Source organism: Gekko japonicus, unplaced genomic scaffold (genome assembly GCF_001447785.1).
Source record: "Gekko japonicus isolate JY-2015 unplaced genomic scaffold, Gekko_japonicus_V1.1 scaffold58, whole genome shotgun sequence".
Classification (NCBI taxonomy): domain Eukaryota; kingdom Metazoa; phylum Chordata; class Lepidosauria; order Squamata; family Gekkonidae; genus Gekko; species Gekko japonicus.
This window is the reverse complement of record NW_015162475.1, coordinates 20,161-35,665: the sequence shown is the minus strand read 5'-3', so window position 1 is coordinate 35,665 and position 15,505 is coordinate 20,161. Positions and strand designations below refer to the sequence as shown.

Genomic DNA, 15,505 nt, shown 5'->3' with positions numbered 1-15,505 from the left:
CTCGTGGCTGTGTATGGATACTGCAATAAACTGTCCTCTAGGCAAAGCTGTATTTGGAGAAGATAATGGAGGGAGGAAAGCCGGGATGATATATCCGCATCACTTTATAAGGGACCTCACAAAACTTTATAAGATTTCACAAGTGATCATGTCATATATGAGATTTTTCACAGGAACAGAAATGGAGAAGGACATAAATTCCAGGAAACCTAAATTATGGGGAAATGATTTGAGTGGATAAAAATGTGGATGTTTTAGTGCCAGGTGCTCAGAATCTTACTGTGCAGTGGGTGGCTTTAAGAAGAAGAAGAGGAAGAAGAGAAGAGATTGGATTTATATCCCGCCCTTTACTCGGAGTCTCAGAGTGGTTTACAAACTCCTTTCCCTTCCCCACAACAGACACCCTGTGAGGTAGGTGGGGCTGAGAGAGCTCTTTCAAGAACTGCCCTTTCAAGGACAGCTCTTGTCAGAACTATGGCTTGCCTAAGGTCATCCAGCAGCTGCAAGTGGAGGAGTGGGGAATCAAACCCGGTTCTCCCAGATTAGCGTCCACGCACTTAACCACTACACCAAACTGGCTCCTCCCCTCACAAAAATCTGTGCTATTGAAAGCCATCCTAAATATAATAATACCTGAATACTTGTGATAGAATACTTTTAGTAGCATGATGGTACTAAAAGGGGAGATGGTAATGGATAATTTAAGCATCTGATAAGAACATAAGAGACGCCAATGTTGGATCAGGCCAAAGGCCCATCCAGTCCAACACTCTGTGTCACACAGTGGCCAGAAATACCAGGTGCCATCAGGAGGTCCACCAGAGGGGCCAGGACATTAGAAGCCCTCCCACTGTTGACCCCCCCCAAGCACCAAGAAGACAGAGCATCACTTGCATCACTTGCTGCCAGCCCGAGTTTACGATACTGACTTTGAGGGACCAGTGCTCTAATTCAGAAGGCAGCTTCCTATGTGCCAGGTCTGCCACTGCAAAGACCCGAACTGCTGGGAGTCGAACAGGGCCACCTGGGCAGCCATGAAACGGGATAGATCGCCTGTGGTTCTGCGAGGCCAGGGTCTCAGAGTTCTGCCTGAGGGCCCCTTCACCCAGTATGTTTCTAGGTGCACCCCTAGGTTTTCTGTATTCATCGAAAAATGGACAAAAGAATGATTAGGAACAGTTTTGGCTGCATCTTGGACGTGCTCAATCATGTCACCCCTCAGTCGTCGTTTCTCCAAGCTAAAGAGCCCTAATCCTGTGCGGTTCTTCGTTCTTAACTATATTGTAGATATCAGATAAGGTTTTTGTTCTCATCACGTCATTGTCATATTATATCCTGCTTTTCACTCAGCCGTCGTTTCTCCAAGCTAAAGAGCCCTAATCCTGTGCGGTTCTTCATTCAGATAAGGTTTTCGTTCCCATCATGTCATTGTCATATTATATCCTGCTTTTCATGCCATCAAACTGGTGCAGGCAAAAGGCATAAAGATTCTTTTCTATCAGAGCTCAGCTTCTGAAACTAGACCACAGCACACAACTAATTTTCTGCCCTCTGTTGTCATGTCTAGCACAGGGGTAGAGAACTGATTTGGCCCAAGTGCCAAGGGAACCCCCTGCAACGTCTCCCTGGAAAGATGTTAGTATGCCGGCAGACAGATGGAGGGGAGAGATAGGAGCAGGGCTATTTTTGGGCAGGAACGCACAGGAACGGAGTTCCGGCTGGCTCCTGAGTTGGCCACGCCCAGCAGGAGCTCATTAGCATAACAGGCCACACCCAACAGCAGAAACTCATTAGGATTGGCTACATTAGGGGTGTGTGGCCTAACATGCAAAGGAGTTACTGCTACAAAAAAAGCCCTGGGTTTTGACAACAAACAAGGTAAGCAGAGTAAGAAGCAAAAGGTGAGTGTGGCTGAATGACCACACTTCTGGTAACATGGGGGTGTGGCCTAATAGGCTAATGAGCTGTGCTATCAGGGGTGTGGCCTAATAGGCTAATGAATTTCTGCTGTTGGGTATGGCCTATTATGCTAATAAGTTCCTGCTGGGCTTTTTCTACAAAAAAAGCCCTGGATAGGAGGGTTGTAGTTTGGCCAGACGTGCGGGGAACAAACTGAGAACTGACCCTGTGTAGGGAGCAAAATAATCTGCTGTGCAACTTTTGGGCACTTGTGCCGGTGGATCCCCCCCTCCCCCGTGGTCTACTAGAACTGACTTTGTGCGGTGGGGTGGTGACATTATTATACTAGGGTGTTGCATTACTGGCTGTCACTGAGGGAAGGGGAACAGGGTGTCATGACATCACAACACAAAGCCAACCACACTAGAGATTGTTGGGCAGGTGGAAACCGAGCACTCCCTCCACTGTCCAGTTTGGCTTTAAGAACAGTGAGCATATCAGTACAATGCAGATGAATCTTCTCTCTCATTCCTCTACCTCCCTTTCTGCCATTCTCTGCAGGTCCTGTGTGACGGACATGTGCGAGTGCCCCGTTCATAAAAACTGCTACTGCGAATCATTCCTAGCCTACGCCAGAGCCTGCCAGAGGGAAGGCCTCAAAGTCTACTGGAAGCCTGAGCAGAACTGTGCCGGTAAGTGGGATGCACCAGCTGCATAACTGGAACTGAGGTTGGCAGTGTGCTTTGCAAGCATCTGTGTATCCCAAAGGCCATTTTTCCTGGGGGGGGGGAACAGTATGGGGAGGGAGGTAATTTTGGGAGGAGAGGCAGAGAGGAGAAGGCTGTGCTTAGTCCTCTTCCTGCCCGGACACTTCAAATGACCCCCCCCCCAAAAAAAACCCTCAGTCCTTCCTCCCTGGTGTTGATCCTCTGGCTGTTCTGAGCAGAGAAGAGGTGGCAGGGAAAGTGTTAACCCCTGACACTGCTCCAGTCCAGACTGATTCCTTCCAAAGCCACTTTTCTACGGCAAAAGTAGTTGTCCAGCTTTTGTTACACACATGTGCAATTTGACCAAGATCTGCCCTGAACACACAAGCCTGAAGGGAGCAATCTTTTTCTGAACCTCTATAATGCCAGAAATTAAACAACAACAACAACAACAACAGAAAACCTAACAAAGATCAATAAATGGTTACCAGGTGCTGAAATCTGATAACCAGCCGGCTTGCTTTCTGCCCTTTAGAAAGAATACAGGAAGCATCTGTGACAAGCAGAATTCCAGCAAGTTTGCACTAACAACCCTCTTATAAAACTTTGCATCAGAAACCTAGTTTATTTGTCTGCTAAGCGGATGGAGTAGTTAGGGGAAGGATCACAGAGCTCTGAGGTTCTGTATTATGATGGCCGATTACTAACATTTCCTGCACTGTTTTTTAGTTCCTGCGGAAGCGCAGCTGAAGTAGATTTGCCTTCATAGAAGGAGAAAAAGAAAAGAGAGGGTGTGGTGGGAATACACAGCTGAGCTGCATCTAGTTTATTCATCACATGACACGGCCTAGCATGATGAAAGGCCTACCCTCTCCCTAACTTGCACACCTGAAAGCTTCCAGTATGGCGTGTGTGTGTCGGTCTTAAAGCATATAAGGTGTCTGTACCATGGCTTGGGAATGTTCCCAAGCTGGGCTAGATCCAGTAACTTTGGCATTTTTAGAACTGGTGCAGAACTTACTGCAAGGAGTGGGGTATAGTGGTTATGGTGCTGAACTAGGGTCTGGAAGAACCAGGTTCATATCCCCATTCTGCCATGGAGGCTCACTGGGTTACCATGGGCCAGTCACATTCTCTCAGCACAGCCTACTTAACTAGGGTTACCAGGTCTGTTGGATGAGTGGGTTTGTGGGCAAAACCTCTATGGTAAGATTAGCTTCTTACCATAGAGTTTTGAGCAACAACCAGAGGGTCACCCCCCTCCAACATTACCGACATGCCTACATCACTTCTGGGTGATGTAGGCAAGTTGCACTTATTTTGGTTTCTTGCGGGGTTTTTTTTTTTGGGGGGGGCGGTAATTTCCCCTGGTTCCTGACAGCCCCGAGGTGCTCCAAACCAGGGGATCCCCACCCCATACTGGGGACTGGCAACCAGTGTTCCCTCTAAGCTGAATTAGTGTGAGCTAGCTCACAGTTTTTTAGCTTCCAGCTCACAGATTTTTGTCTTAGCTCAGGAAGGATGGCTCCAGTGCAAAGTAATTGATGCAGTAGCCAAAACGCTCGCTCACAGCTTTAATGCCGGTAGCTCACAAAGTAGAATTTTTGCTCACAAGACTCCACAGCTTAGAGGGAACATTGCTGGCAACCCTATATCTAACAGGGAAGTAGTAAGAATGAAATGAAGGAGAGGAGAATGTAAGTTGCGTTGGGTCACCGTTGGGGAGAAAGATTGAGTATAAATGAAGTAAATAAGGGAGGGAAATTCAGCTTTTTCCCGTGTTGTATGACAAAAAGGTACCTGTCCAAATTTATTTATTTATATTTATAAAATGTATTCTGCTTTTTTGCTTTAAATATACTTGTTGCAGACCACAATTTAATAATAACCTAAGAAATATGGTTAAACAACGAAAATGAACATCACAAAGCAAGTCTACAAAACAAAAACCAAAATCGCAGCAGCAGCCAGAAAAACAAACTAAAAACCTTAAGCCGAATCTCTTAAAACAGCAGCCCCAGTCAAGGTGCCCTTGAAGGCCCTCTAAGAGAAGCACAGGGCTTTTACTGACCTCCAGCAGGCCATCCGAGAGAGGGCAAACTGGATCTCCTGGGAGAGCAAATTTCACAGCCTTGGGGGGGGTCGCAGCACAGAAGGCCTTCTCTTGTATGCCCAGCATTTGCACCTGATGCAGAGTCAACATGGGAAGAAGACCAACCCTAGAAGACTCGGTGGTGTTGCTGGCAGTGTAGGGGCCCCATGCCTCAGCTTCCTTCCGGGTTGTCTGAACATTCCAGTGCATTCCTGTCTGTATGCCCTCACTTTCATCACCGGTGGGAGATCAGGTGTCCTTCCCAGCTTTCCAAGGGTGCACTTGCGTCTTCCCTGAAATTCACCTCTGTTTTGCTTCCTGGGTTCATCTTTGCTATATTTCAGCTCTATGCTGCTTGCAGCCACGTATGCCTCATTCAGTGCCAAGTGGTTGCTTTTATAGCAAATGATTGCCTTGTGATCTCCATACACTATTGAACATGAGTGTTTCCCTTGTTGATGGCTTTATTACTGCATACTACTTTCTAATGGGGTGGTGACCTGGATGCTCATGGAGAGGAATTGATGGTTATTGGAGAAGATAAAAAAAGGGGTAGTCCTTGCTGCTCCTGCAGTTATTAACTTGAGGACCGTATTGGTAATTATATGTGACACAAGGTCCACTCGTTTCCTTTAGTGTCCTTTTAGATGGAGGGTACATTAGCAGATAGGGGTGAATGACAGAGCTAAAAATAGTCAGGAGATTGCTCTGAAAGTTGTGATCATCCTTTATAGTATGGAAAAACAATACAAGCAAAGTGCTTCCAAGTATGATTCTGGTCTCAGATATCCTTAATGGAATCTCTCTCTCTCTCTTTGTTTATTGACCTTTGCCTTTAATAAAGCAACAGCAAAGTGAATTAAGTAAGACTGCAGAAGCAACAAAGTGCCCACTTGTACGTTACAGGGGAGTGCATTAACTTCAGTAGGACTTGCCCTTTAAGATCTTAGAGCTCAGCTAACTGCTCAGGTTCAGCAAATTTCCTAATTAGCTCATGAGGACTTAAACAAGAATTTGCCAGCAATACAGTTATGACACAGATCGTTGCAGCATGGAGAATGAAATGGGTGAGGGTTTTAATGCAAATGGTCTGCCTCATTGTTGGGGGAAATTAGTTATGTGGCAGGGGAGACCAGAGGGGTACAGGGATCGCACACCAATTGTATACCAAGGTCCCGTACAGTAGGAAGACTCCAGAATTGAGGGGGTAAATAAAAATAGCTTTATTGAAGAATATCCCTAATTACAAGCACACTTAGCATTCAAAAAGAGCAAGCGATAGGAAAACTAACGGCGCATCGACAAGCGGGTGGGAGCCTTGAGTGCTCCGTCCCTGCTTGAACCTCTTTCGTCTCGTTCGAGCCTCCCGTTTTCGACGGGAGAGCCCGACTAGCACCTTAGGAGTGGGAGCTGGAGTAGGGGGCGTCTTTCTGGCCCTCCCCCTGCAATTGGCAGGGCGGGGGAGGTGCCCAGAACAGCCCTGAAACCGGGACAATTGCAAGGAGGAACATGGTTCCCATGTTCCACGAGATGCAGCCAGCTGTTTTGTTTTTATCTTAACTATATGGATAAGCGGCAGCAGTAACATAAGAAGTAAAGTGAGTATGGCTACAAGTCTATTGTTGTTTTAAGATAACCCCAGGGCATTTGCCCAGAACAGAGGAGAGAAGCGGCCAAGGAAATTAACTATGGGCTGAATAGCGGACGGTTTTTTCTTTGATGGGGAGAGGAAAACATATGTGGGCAAGGACTAATATGTATTTAGTAGAAAAGCGATTTGTTTGAAGTGAACTGACTTTTTTTTGGCGGAATAAATAAAAAGAAGTATCTGAGTAAAAATGGCGTCTTTAAAGAGTAACTACGGGGAGGAGAAAGATGAAGACGCAGAAGGAGGAAAGTTTGCAGGGAAGCAGTTCTGGGAAACATTAGAGAAAAGGATTTGTGAAGGAATACGGAGGGGGATGGAACAAGCGTTTGACAATATACTAGAAAAGCTATCAAGTCTACTTTGTTTAACAGGGGAAATGGGAGTATAAGTTGTTAGCAAGAAATAGTTAAAGGAAGTGACTTAATGATTGCTTATGTGGAAGTAGTAGTAGGAAGATATAATCCTGTTTTGCCTTGTTTTTGTATTTAAATATCTAAGAACATCAATAGTAAATGAATATAGTTGCTAGTAGGAAATAGTTAAATGATATAATTTGAAGGCTATTACCTTGGGATATACCAAAAGAAACTTCTAGGTATGTTTTGTGTTTTCTGTTTCTTTTTTGTGCATAAGTCAAGTTCTAGGTGAAAGCAAATGACTATTCTATAGCTGTTTGTTTAAAAGGGAAACTGGGATTAAAAATTGTTAGTAAGAAATAGTTAAATGTAGTAACTTGATGATGGTTTTTGTGGGAGTAACAGGAGGAGGATATAATCCTGTTCTGTCTTGTTTTGTTTTTTTTCCTCTTGGGATGAAAGGGAAGTTGTGATGGGGGAAGGTAGAATAGGGCCTAGAGGTAGTAAATAAGTAAATTTTGTATGAAGTGAGTAATTAATTAGGATGTTTGTTGGAAAATATCAAGATACAGGACTGTTTGGATAAGCAAATAAGGTGTATAATGTTGAAAAAAATGTTTAGGCCAGATAAAGTTAAGGAAGGAAAATCTGAAGGTGTACTTAAAAAAGAAAAGAAAAAAGCAACAGATGTATTTGGTAGAGTAGACCAATATTTTGGTTTAAATGGGAAGAGGTAGACGTAAAGACTTGCCTAACTAGAGAAACTAGATACTATTGTTGACTTATGAATTATTATTAAGATATATGGATTAATGGAAAAAATGAATTTATATGTAGTACCAAAATTGTATTGGAGAGAAATTAGCTATGTTACTGCTTGGAGTATGCATTTATGATGTATTTGTGGTGTATAGGTGGTGGGTATGTACATGTTTTAAAAATAAAAATATATATATAAAAAAAACAAAAAGAGCAAGCGATTCAGAACTGAGAAAGCAGAGATGATGATAGCGAATAGAGGGGTCAGTTACAGGGTAATACAACCTGTCCAGACGTGCAGAGGTCCATGAAGAAGGGATTATGACCCAAACCAAAGTTTGGGGGTGAACTGCCAGTTAGCATCAGGGGCAGACACACAGTCTGAGGCCATGTGCATGGACGGATATAGACATTAGAGAACAATGCTGACCAATGGGAGGTCTTGAGGGGCTTGCCCCAGGTGAAGACAAAAGATTACCTGGACCAATCAGGGGTCCCAGGATGGGCAAGACCTAGATGTGACCAATGAGGTCTCAGAGGGGCAGAATCTGGATTCACAATAGCTGTGATGGGATTAGCCAGGTATGGGGTGACTGTACAGGAGCTAAATGGGTTTGATGACCACGAATGGTCTGGCCGAGGCAGATTGAATAGATTCCCAGATATAGACAAAAGGTGAGAAATGAGTTCCGGATTAGTGTCATTTGAACGTATAATTGGTTTATCTCAGTATCCTGAGGGATGGAGCAGGAAAGACAGTTGTGAAGACAAAAGATTCTCATATAGACATAGGTGCACACAAAAGGGCTGGTGAAGCTCTGGAAACAGAAGGCTATACCAGGTGGCCTCTGAATAGTTTTTAGAAATGTAGATACTTTACCCAGTGGAACCCATTGTTATTCCATGAGCGTATCTCTGCTGGGTGGAGGGGGAAGTTGGAGGCTGCTCAGAGGGCTGTCTTGTATCACCTGAAACTAAACCCTTTTCCAGAGCTGTGGCTAGCTCTGTGTTTCAGGCCAGGAGTGCCTTCCTTGATCTGAGTTTGTGGGCCTCTGGTTCAGGTTAGAAGTGGGGTGCCCTGATATTTAGGGCTACCCGCAAGTAAGGCAGCACCTCTGGGCTAACAAGGCAATATTCCCGAGTGTGAGTGCAAATCAAGCTAAGCTGCTGCTGTCTAAGCACGTTGATTTCAGCTCTTCTTAGGACTGCACTGTGTGACTTGCAGTTCAGAAACCTAAAGCAAAGAACCCTGCCACTTCTCCGAGTGTGTGTTTGGGGATTTGCCTGTTGTGTTTAGGATGATGTGGATTCGTCAAAAGGTGAACCCTACCTTAGAGCAGAAGGCTGGTCTTAATGACCTTCTGGTGTATATCAGTCTCTTCCCCATGTTCAGTCTCAATATCTTCCCAAAGCTTTTCCCCCTCTCTGCCTGGCCAGCCACTACGTGAAACAGAATGCTGGACTAGATAGGCTGTTGGTCTGATGCAGCAGGGCTCCTTTCTTGTCTTCCAATGTTGTGATTTTATTCTATACATTGGAGGAAGGCTGCTAGGAATTGGTGAAGAAGGGGAGACAGGTTATACGGAGGGAAAGTGATAAAGCTGATGTTTGAAGGGAGTGATAAAGAATAAAGTTCGGAGCATATGAAGGGAAAGATAGAGATAAGGAAAGGGGATTCAGAAGGATATAAAGAACAGCGAATGTCTTGAAGGTAAAATGAACGAATCTTAGGGCCAAAACAGTCAGCCAAGACATGACCAGATTATTCCTGCATTTTAAAAAGCTAAACTGCAGCTTTAGGATTGCCAGGACTCTACCATCAATCCCCAGGAGCTTTTGAGGGTAGGGCACAGAGAGGAGAAGTGTCAATACTGCAGTGTCACAACACTCTAGGTAAAACCATAGAGTTTGGAGGACTCTCTACAGCATTGTGATGTCACTTCTGGGTAAACCCTGGAAGTGATGCTTTGGCACTAATCGGTGTTGCTTCCTCCTCATTTTCCCTCACCACTCTATTGAGCAAATGTTTGGGAGCACAGAAGCATCAGTAGGACTCTAACCACTATAGCACACTGGCTTTCATGGGGTGGCTGCTGTTCAGTAGTAGCAAGCAGCTGTGCCTGGGTAAGTCTATGCAAGTCATGTGATAGCAAGTTGCCTGGTGGTGGCTGCAGCTGGGCCTTGCCCTTTAAGTCCCCCCTCAGCGTCCAAAGCAGCTATGGACAGGGCCCTCCCCCTTCCCCACCTTTCACTTCTAGAAACCAAGGCTGGAAGGCTGGCAATACTGTTGTGGTTGCCTAGCAATGGGGGGGGGGCTAACCCACCATGTGTTTGTTTTTAGATTTCCAATTTTTCTGCACAGCAAATGACAAGCAGATAAGTGGAAACCCTAGCAGCCACATGCAGCCCCAATTCAGATCAAGGCTATCCAGCCAGGGCAGATGCGGTCTAATCCTTCCACCACCATGCAAGATACTGACATCATTCTCCCCGTGTGCCCATCAGTACTGGAAGGGGAAGAAGACAAGCACCCATCTCTTTTTCTTTCTTTCCAAATTTAATAGCAGCATGTGGAGGGCAGTTTCAATAGACAAGATCTTACAAGAATAGATGGATATTTTTTTCCTTAACAAAACTTCCCCACGTGGCCCTGATCCAGATCAGGATAACACACAGCAACAGTTCACTTTATAAAAGTGCTAAAATACCTGATTGTGGATCTCATAGCTGTTTGCCTTGTTTAATCCCTTGGTAGGGATGTAACTTTGAAGCCACAGGAAAAGGTCCAGCATCCTCTGGTGTGGAAAGGTGTCTGTTGGTCTTTAGGGTACAGAAGGACTGGCTGATTGTGTTCAGGTGCGAATTAACACTCGAATGAATGCATGGAGGAAGCAAATGGTTTCATTTCTAGGTCTTGTCCCCAGTCTCCATTTGTTTAGGGGTTATATTTGGACAGAGCACATACATGGTCTGGTACCCAAGTCAATGCAAGGTCCTAGAGCTTCCATCCTGCTACGCAGGGCTAACCTCCAGGGAAACATGGGTCTTGAACATGTGGAAGTCAGGGGTGGGATTGACTGGCTCCTGCCTCCAACTGTGATCCCGATTGACTCTCTTCACATTCATTTGGCTACAACAGAATGCCTGAACAGGCCTACCGCATGTACAAAAGCTGGAATGGGGTGACGTCTTCATTTTTAATTAATCTATATATTTTCCAAACTGAGGCAGAAAATTTGGGCAGTGATAGATATAGCAGTAGGTGAGCTGCTGTACGAAATAGAAACAAAGCACAACTACTGTGTACAAAGACAACGAAATAAAGAAATGTACAAAAATATTTATTAAAAGTTCAATATAGTTGTTATAAATAGTACCGGATGAGAACCTCAAACTACTCAAAATACTTATTACAAAACCACTATGAATTGTCAAGAATATTACATTCCAAATAAATTACATCATTTGCAAACATAGCTCAATAGTAGCACTAAAACTCCCCCTTGAAGTGTGATAATAAATCACAATAAACAGGATCAAAGTCCAAAATCCAAGCTCTTCACCATGATGTGCTGCAGCCGGATACGCTCAGCAACTGAGGATTCATCAAAGAAACGGTTCCAGCAACTCCCTGCTTTCTCAAGAGTGGAACCAAACAATCTGCAAAGAACATGTTTTAAAGCTATATCTGAAGAACCAAACCCAAATAAGGCGCCACCTAAAGAAGAATAACTTTAAAACATGTTCATTGCGGATTGTTTGGTTCAGTTGCTGAGCGTATCTGGCTGGAGCGCATCATGGCGAAGAGCTTGGATTTTGTACTTTGATCCTCTTCATTGTGATTTATTATCACACATCAAGGACTCTGTTCACGAGTGGGAGTTTGAGTGCTACTACGTAATTTATTTGGAATGTAATATTATTGACAATTTATAGTGGTTTTGTAATAAGTATTTTGAATAGTTTGAGGTTCTCATCCGGTACTATTTGTAATAACTATATTGAACCTTTAGTAAATATTTTTGTACATTTCTTCATTTCATTGTCTTTGTACACAGTAGTTGTGTGTATCAGCCAGCCCAGTTTCTGCTTTATATGCATTGGGCTACTTGTGTAAAAGGAACCCATGTTTGCATAAGCTGTATGTGCATAGATACCTATGTATCTACACTATCTGTATGTCTACAGTGTGTACATGCATAGGGTCTTTTCACAGCAATTGCTGAATGCCTGTCTATTGGGGGCAGGAGTCTGCATCCCTCTGCATACTTTCAGGGTTTTGTAGTTGGAAAGGGATTTAAAATGCTCCTGTGTCCAATTAGCTAATGAATTCACAGTTGCTCAAGTAATTGATCTCGTTTATAGCTATATGGAAAACAATTAGTCTGGCTTCCATTCTCATAACATGTGCTAAAAGGAGACATTTGCATTTGATGGTATTTGTGAACAGGCTGTTTGCCGTTTTTTTGTGACCACTGCTTAAAAGCTGCATGCCTTCATTAATGCCACTGGAAGAAGAAACACTTAGAAGCAAATTGCTAAAAGCCTAAAATCTGTACAAGGCAGCGAACAGAGACAGACAGAAAGACACATAAACGTGCAATTTAGAAGAGGAGTAAGAAGATCTTATTGTACTGAAAAATAAATGTTTCCAATTCATTGTTTTTGAAAAAAACTTTACAGCCTAACGTCTTCGTAACAGAAATGAGAAAAAACCAGTTTGGTGCACGGTTACAAGTTTAAAAATGTGAATTTTGCATTGGAAAACTTACCTCTTGCACCCTCTCTACTCTGTACTTCTGCTTTACTGATTCTCTTTAAAGAATAGGTATATTTGAGATGTTTTGAATTAACTGGCATTGGAATTTAGATCTCAGTACTTTTCAGCCAGATTAAAAGCACGCCAGTTAAGGTGTCAGCTCATGTTGTTTTCCCGATCTTCACTTTCACGTTGTTTAAAATTTATTGTAAACAAAAGGAGGGGAAGAAGGGGGATGTATATGTATTGAGCTTTTGAAAAAAAAATGCAATGGGATAACTTCCAAATATTAAAGGTTTGCATATAGTTTCTTTATAGGGATGCCAGCTTCCAGGTGGGACCTGGTGTGTCCCCAGAATTACAGCTCATCTCTGGAATACAGAGATCAGTTCCCCTGGAGGAGAACGGATGCTTTGGAGGGTTGACCCTTGGCCTTGTACCCCACTGAGGTCCCTCTGCTCCCCAGGCTCCACCCCTAAATCTCCAGGAGTTTCCCAACCCTACGAGTCCATCCCCCTCCTCTGGCCAGGGGGATCCTATTTAGTGGATGTTTCAGCAATACTCAAGTAGTGCTTTTGCTTAGTGGATGGAACTATATGAGAATTTTGTTTGCTATGCAAATGATGCTCTGTCATCTTGGTGCTTGGGGGGGGTCAACAGTGGGAGGGCTTCTAATGTCCTGGCCCCACTGGTGGACCTCCTGATGGCAGCTGGTATTTCTGGCCACTGTGTGATACAGAGTGTTGGACGGGATGGGCCTTTGGCCTGATCCAACATTGGTGTCTCTTATGTTCTTATGTTCTTAAAATAAGGAAGCTCATAGATATTACTGCGCATGAATGAAGTAAATAAATAAAAATGAAAATTTAAATTCTCAACCAGTGATACTCAGTTCCCTTTGAACTCTCTTCCAGCCACCCAGTGTAAAAACGGTGCCGTTTACGATACCTGTGGACCTGGATGCGTGAAGACCTGTGACAACTGGAACGAGATTGGTCCTTGCCACAAGCCGTGTGTTGCAGGGTGCCACTGCCCTGCGAATCTAGTCCAGCACAAAGGCAGATGCATCAAACCTATTCTCTGCCCACAGCGGTGACGTTAGCTTTCGATTCCCGAAGACTTTAGAACTGGTATCTAGGGTACCTTCGGAAGCTCACAGCCAATGAAGGACTACAGTGCTTGTTGGCAGATTTTGCAAAGTGCGCTCGCCAAGAGGGAAGATAATGTGTGTGCCTGTATATTTAGGTGTGTATATGGAAGATACCATGGGATGAGAGACGCAGCAACAGCATCTACCTATGCAACAGGACTGTACAGGTGCCCCATGTGCAGTCATATGAAGCTCTGAATCAAATCCTCATCTCAGCAGCTATAGCATTAAACTCTACCCTATGATGTCCTGTACATCATCTGTGGCTCCACCCCCAAGCCCCTCCCTTCTCACACATCATTTAAGGTAGTATCGGTCCTAGGTTTAATGATATCTGTATGTACCCAAATACACGTAAAAAGTGCATGGGCACACGCCTATGAAAGGAGAGATCATTTATATAAACCACCGAATAATTAATTATTATATGTATTTTTCTTGCTATAAAGTTTATGCATTATTCTTATGATGGTAACCTGTAAGCCATGTGAATCATTTGTATAAATAAACCAGGTGCTTGCTGGCCTGAAAGTATCTACCAGATGACTTTGCCAGTATAAAACTTGTAGTTTCCACAGAAGTGTCCCCAGGGGCTACAGCATCACCAGGTAAGGTTACATTAAGCTAAAGATTTATGGATGCAAAAGAAATGTGTTTCTCTGAAGTTAGGGATAACTCGTGTTTTCCTCCTCAGAAGAACCTAGTGATTATTAAGAGCACCTTAATAACTTAGAAAGCTGGAGGTTGTGTATTATAATATTTCTGAGTCATTCAGAGGTCCTTTAGATGGCCCTGTGTAAGTTACTTTCCCCTGTGCCCGGGATAATGTTTAAATAATCTAACCATGTGTGGGAAGCAGCCTATCACGTGAGCTTCAACTATAGAACTGTCATTGTATTGGGAGGGGGGGTATGTCTATTTCATGGGGTGGTTTCATGGGAATCTGCCCCACCCATGTTTGGATCATGGAAAAGTGCCTCCCAAGAAGCTAAGGTGACCTCTAAAGGATCTGTTTGAACTTTGACCACAAAGTGGCCAGCTAAGATGACAGAAGCAATTTGAGGTGTAATTCAACACAGAGTTAAGCACTCCAAAAGCCGCTGACGGCAACCGGCTACAGTGTGCTTAACAGTTTTAGACTGTCACTTTGGTGTTGGGATAAAACCAAAGACTTCATGGTAGTGCCATCCCATCCCAATGGCTTATCAGGGTTGGCTACAGATAGGCAGCCAAGGATGTCCTAATGGAAACATCCTCGGAGGCTTTGTTGGGTGATCCTGGGGAAGTATCCCACAATAGAAAGTACGGTCCATGACTACCACCCATTTCCTCATGTAGGGAATGCTCTATTCTTTCTGAACAGGGAGGAACAACAAGAAATATGTGAACTACCCCACAGAAGGGACTTTGGGTATCATTGCTTCTGATTCTCTCTTGGAAATAAGAAGATGTTCAGCTGAGCAGCCTATGGGCTGAAAGGGAGACAGAAATCCAGGCTACTTGTACCCTCATTGGGCATATGTACTGCTCTCTAGGAAACTGTTGAGAAATATGCCCAGAAGAGGAACATGCCTAATACAGTAGAAAAGAGTAAAAGGCACCTTAAAGACTACTATCTGAAGAAGTGAGCAGCAACTCATGAAAGCTCATACCCTACCACAGATTTTTGTTAGTCTTTAAGGTGCTATTGGACTCTTACTCTTTTCTTCTGCTACAGACAAACACAGCTACCCATTTTGATCTAACAACGATATCTGTACCACACTGCAATTGCTGGGGGGGGGGGTCCTTTCCACACTAGATCTTAAATCCTGGTTCAGCCCTGTCCTCAAACTTACATTCTGCACTACATGCGAGTTCACCCCTGTAATTATCTCAGGGTATATTTACATCCTACATTACACTTGAGTTTGTCTCCACATTACATTGATATCACCCCGGTTTCGCCCCGCACTTGTCCCGGGATAAACAGATGCTGTTATAACCAGGGATAACTGCAAAGTATTGTGTCGTGAGTTGAACTCTGATAAAACCAGGGATGAGATCCAAGTGCAGAAAGGCCCACAGGCATGTTTTCTGCCAGGTTACAGCCATTCCCGACTACCTGAAATGGGAAGCTGATTCTTGGCTGCAAA

At 44.0% G+C, this 15,505-nt stretch overlaps 1 protein-coding gene across 1 annotated transcript in view; it reads left to right on the top strand.

Moving 5' to 3' along the window:
• The window catches only part of BMPER (BMP binding endothelial regulator), a 272,459-nt gene extending 258,587 nt beyond the window's left edge, over nucleotides 1-13,872 (top strand). Inside the window, exons 14-15 of the mRNA XM_015405739.1 lie at nucleotides 2,461-2,591; nucleotides 13,135-13,872. Coding sequence (XP_015261225.1) covers nucleotides 2,461-2,591; nucleotides 13,135-13,316 — 313 coding nt within the window. The 3' untranslated portion in view covers nucleotides 13,317-13,872. The remainder of the gene's footprint in view (nucleotides 1-2,460; nucleotides 2,592-13,134) is intronic.
• The last annotated feature ends 1,633 nt before the right edge of the window (nucleotides 13,873-15,505 follow it).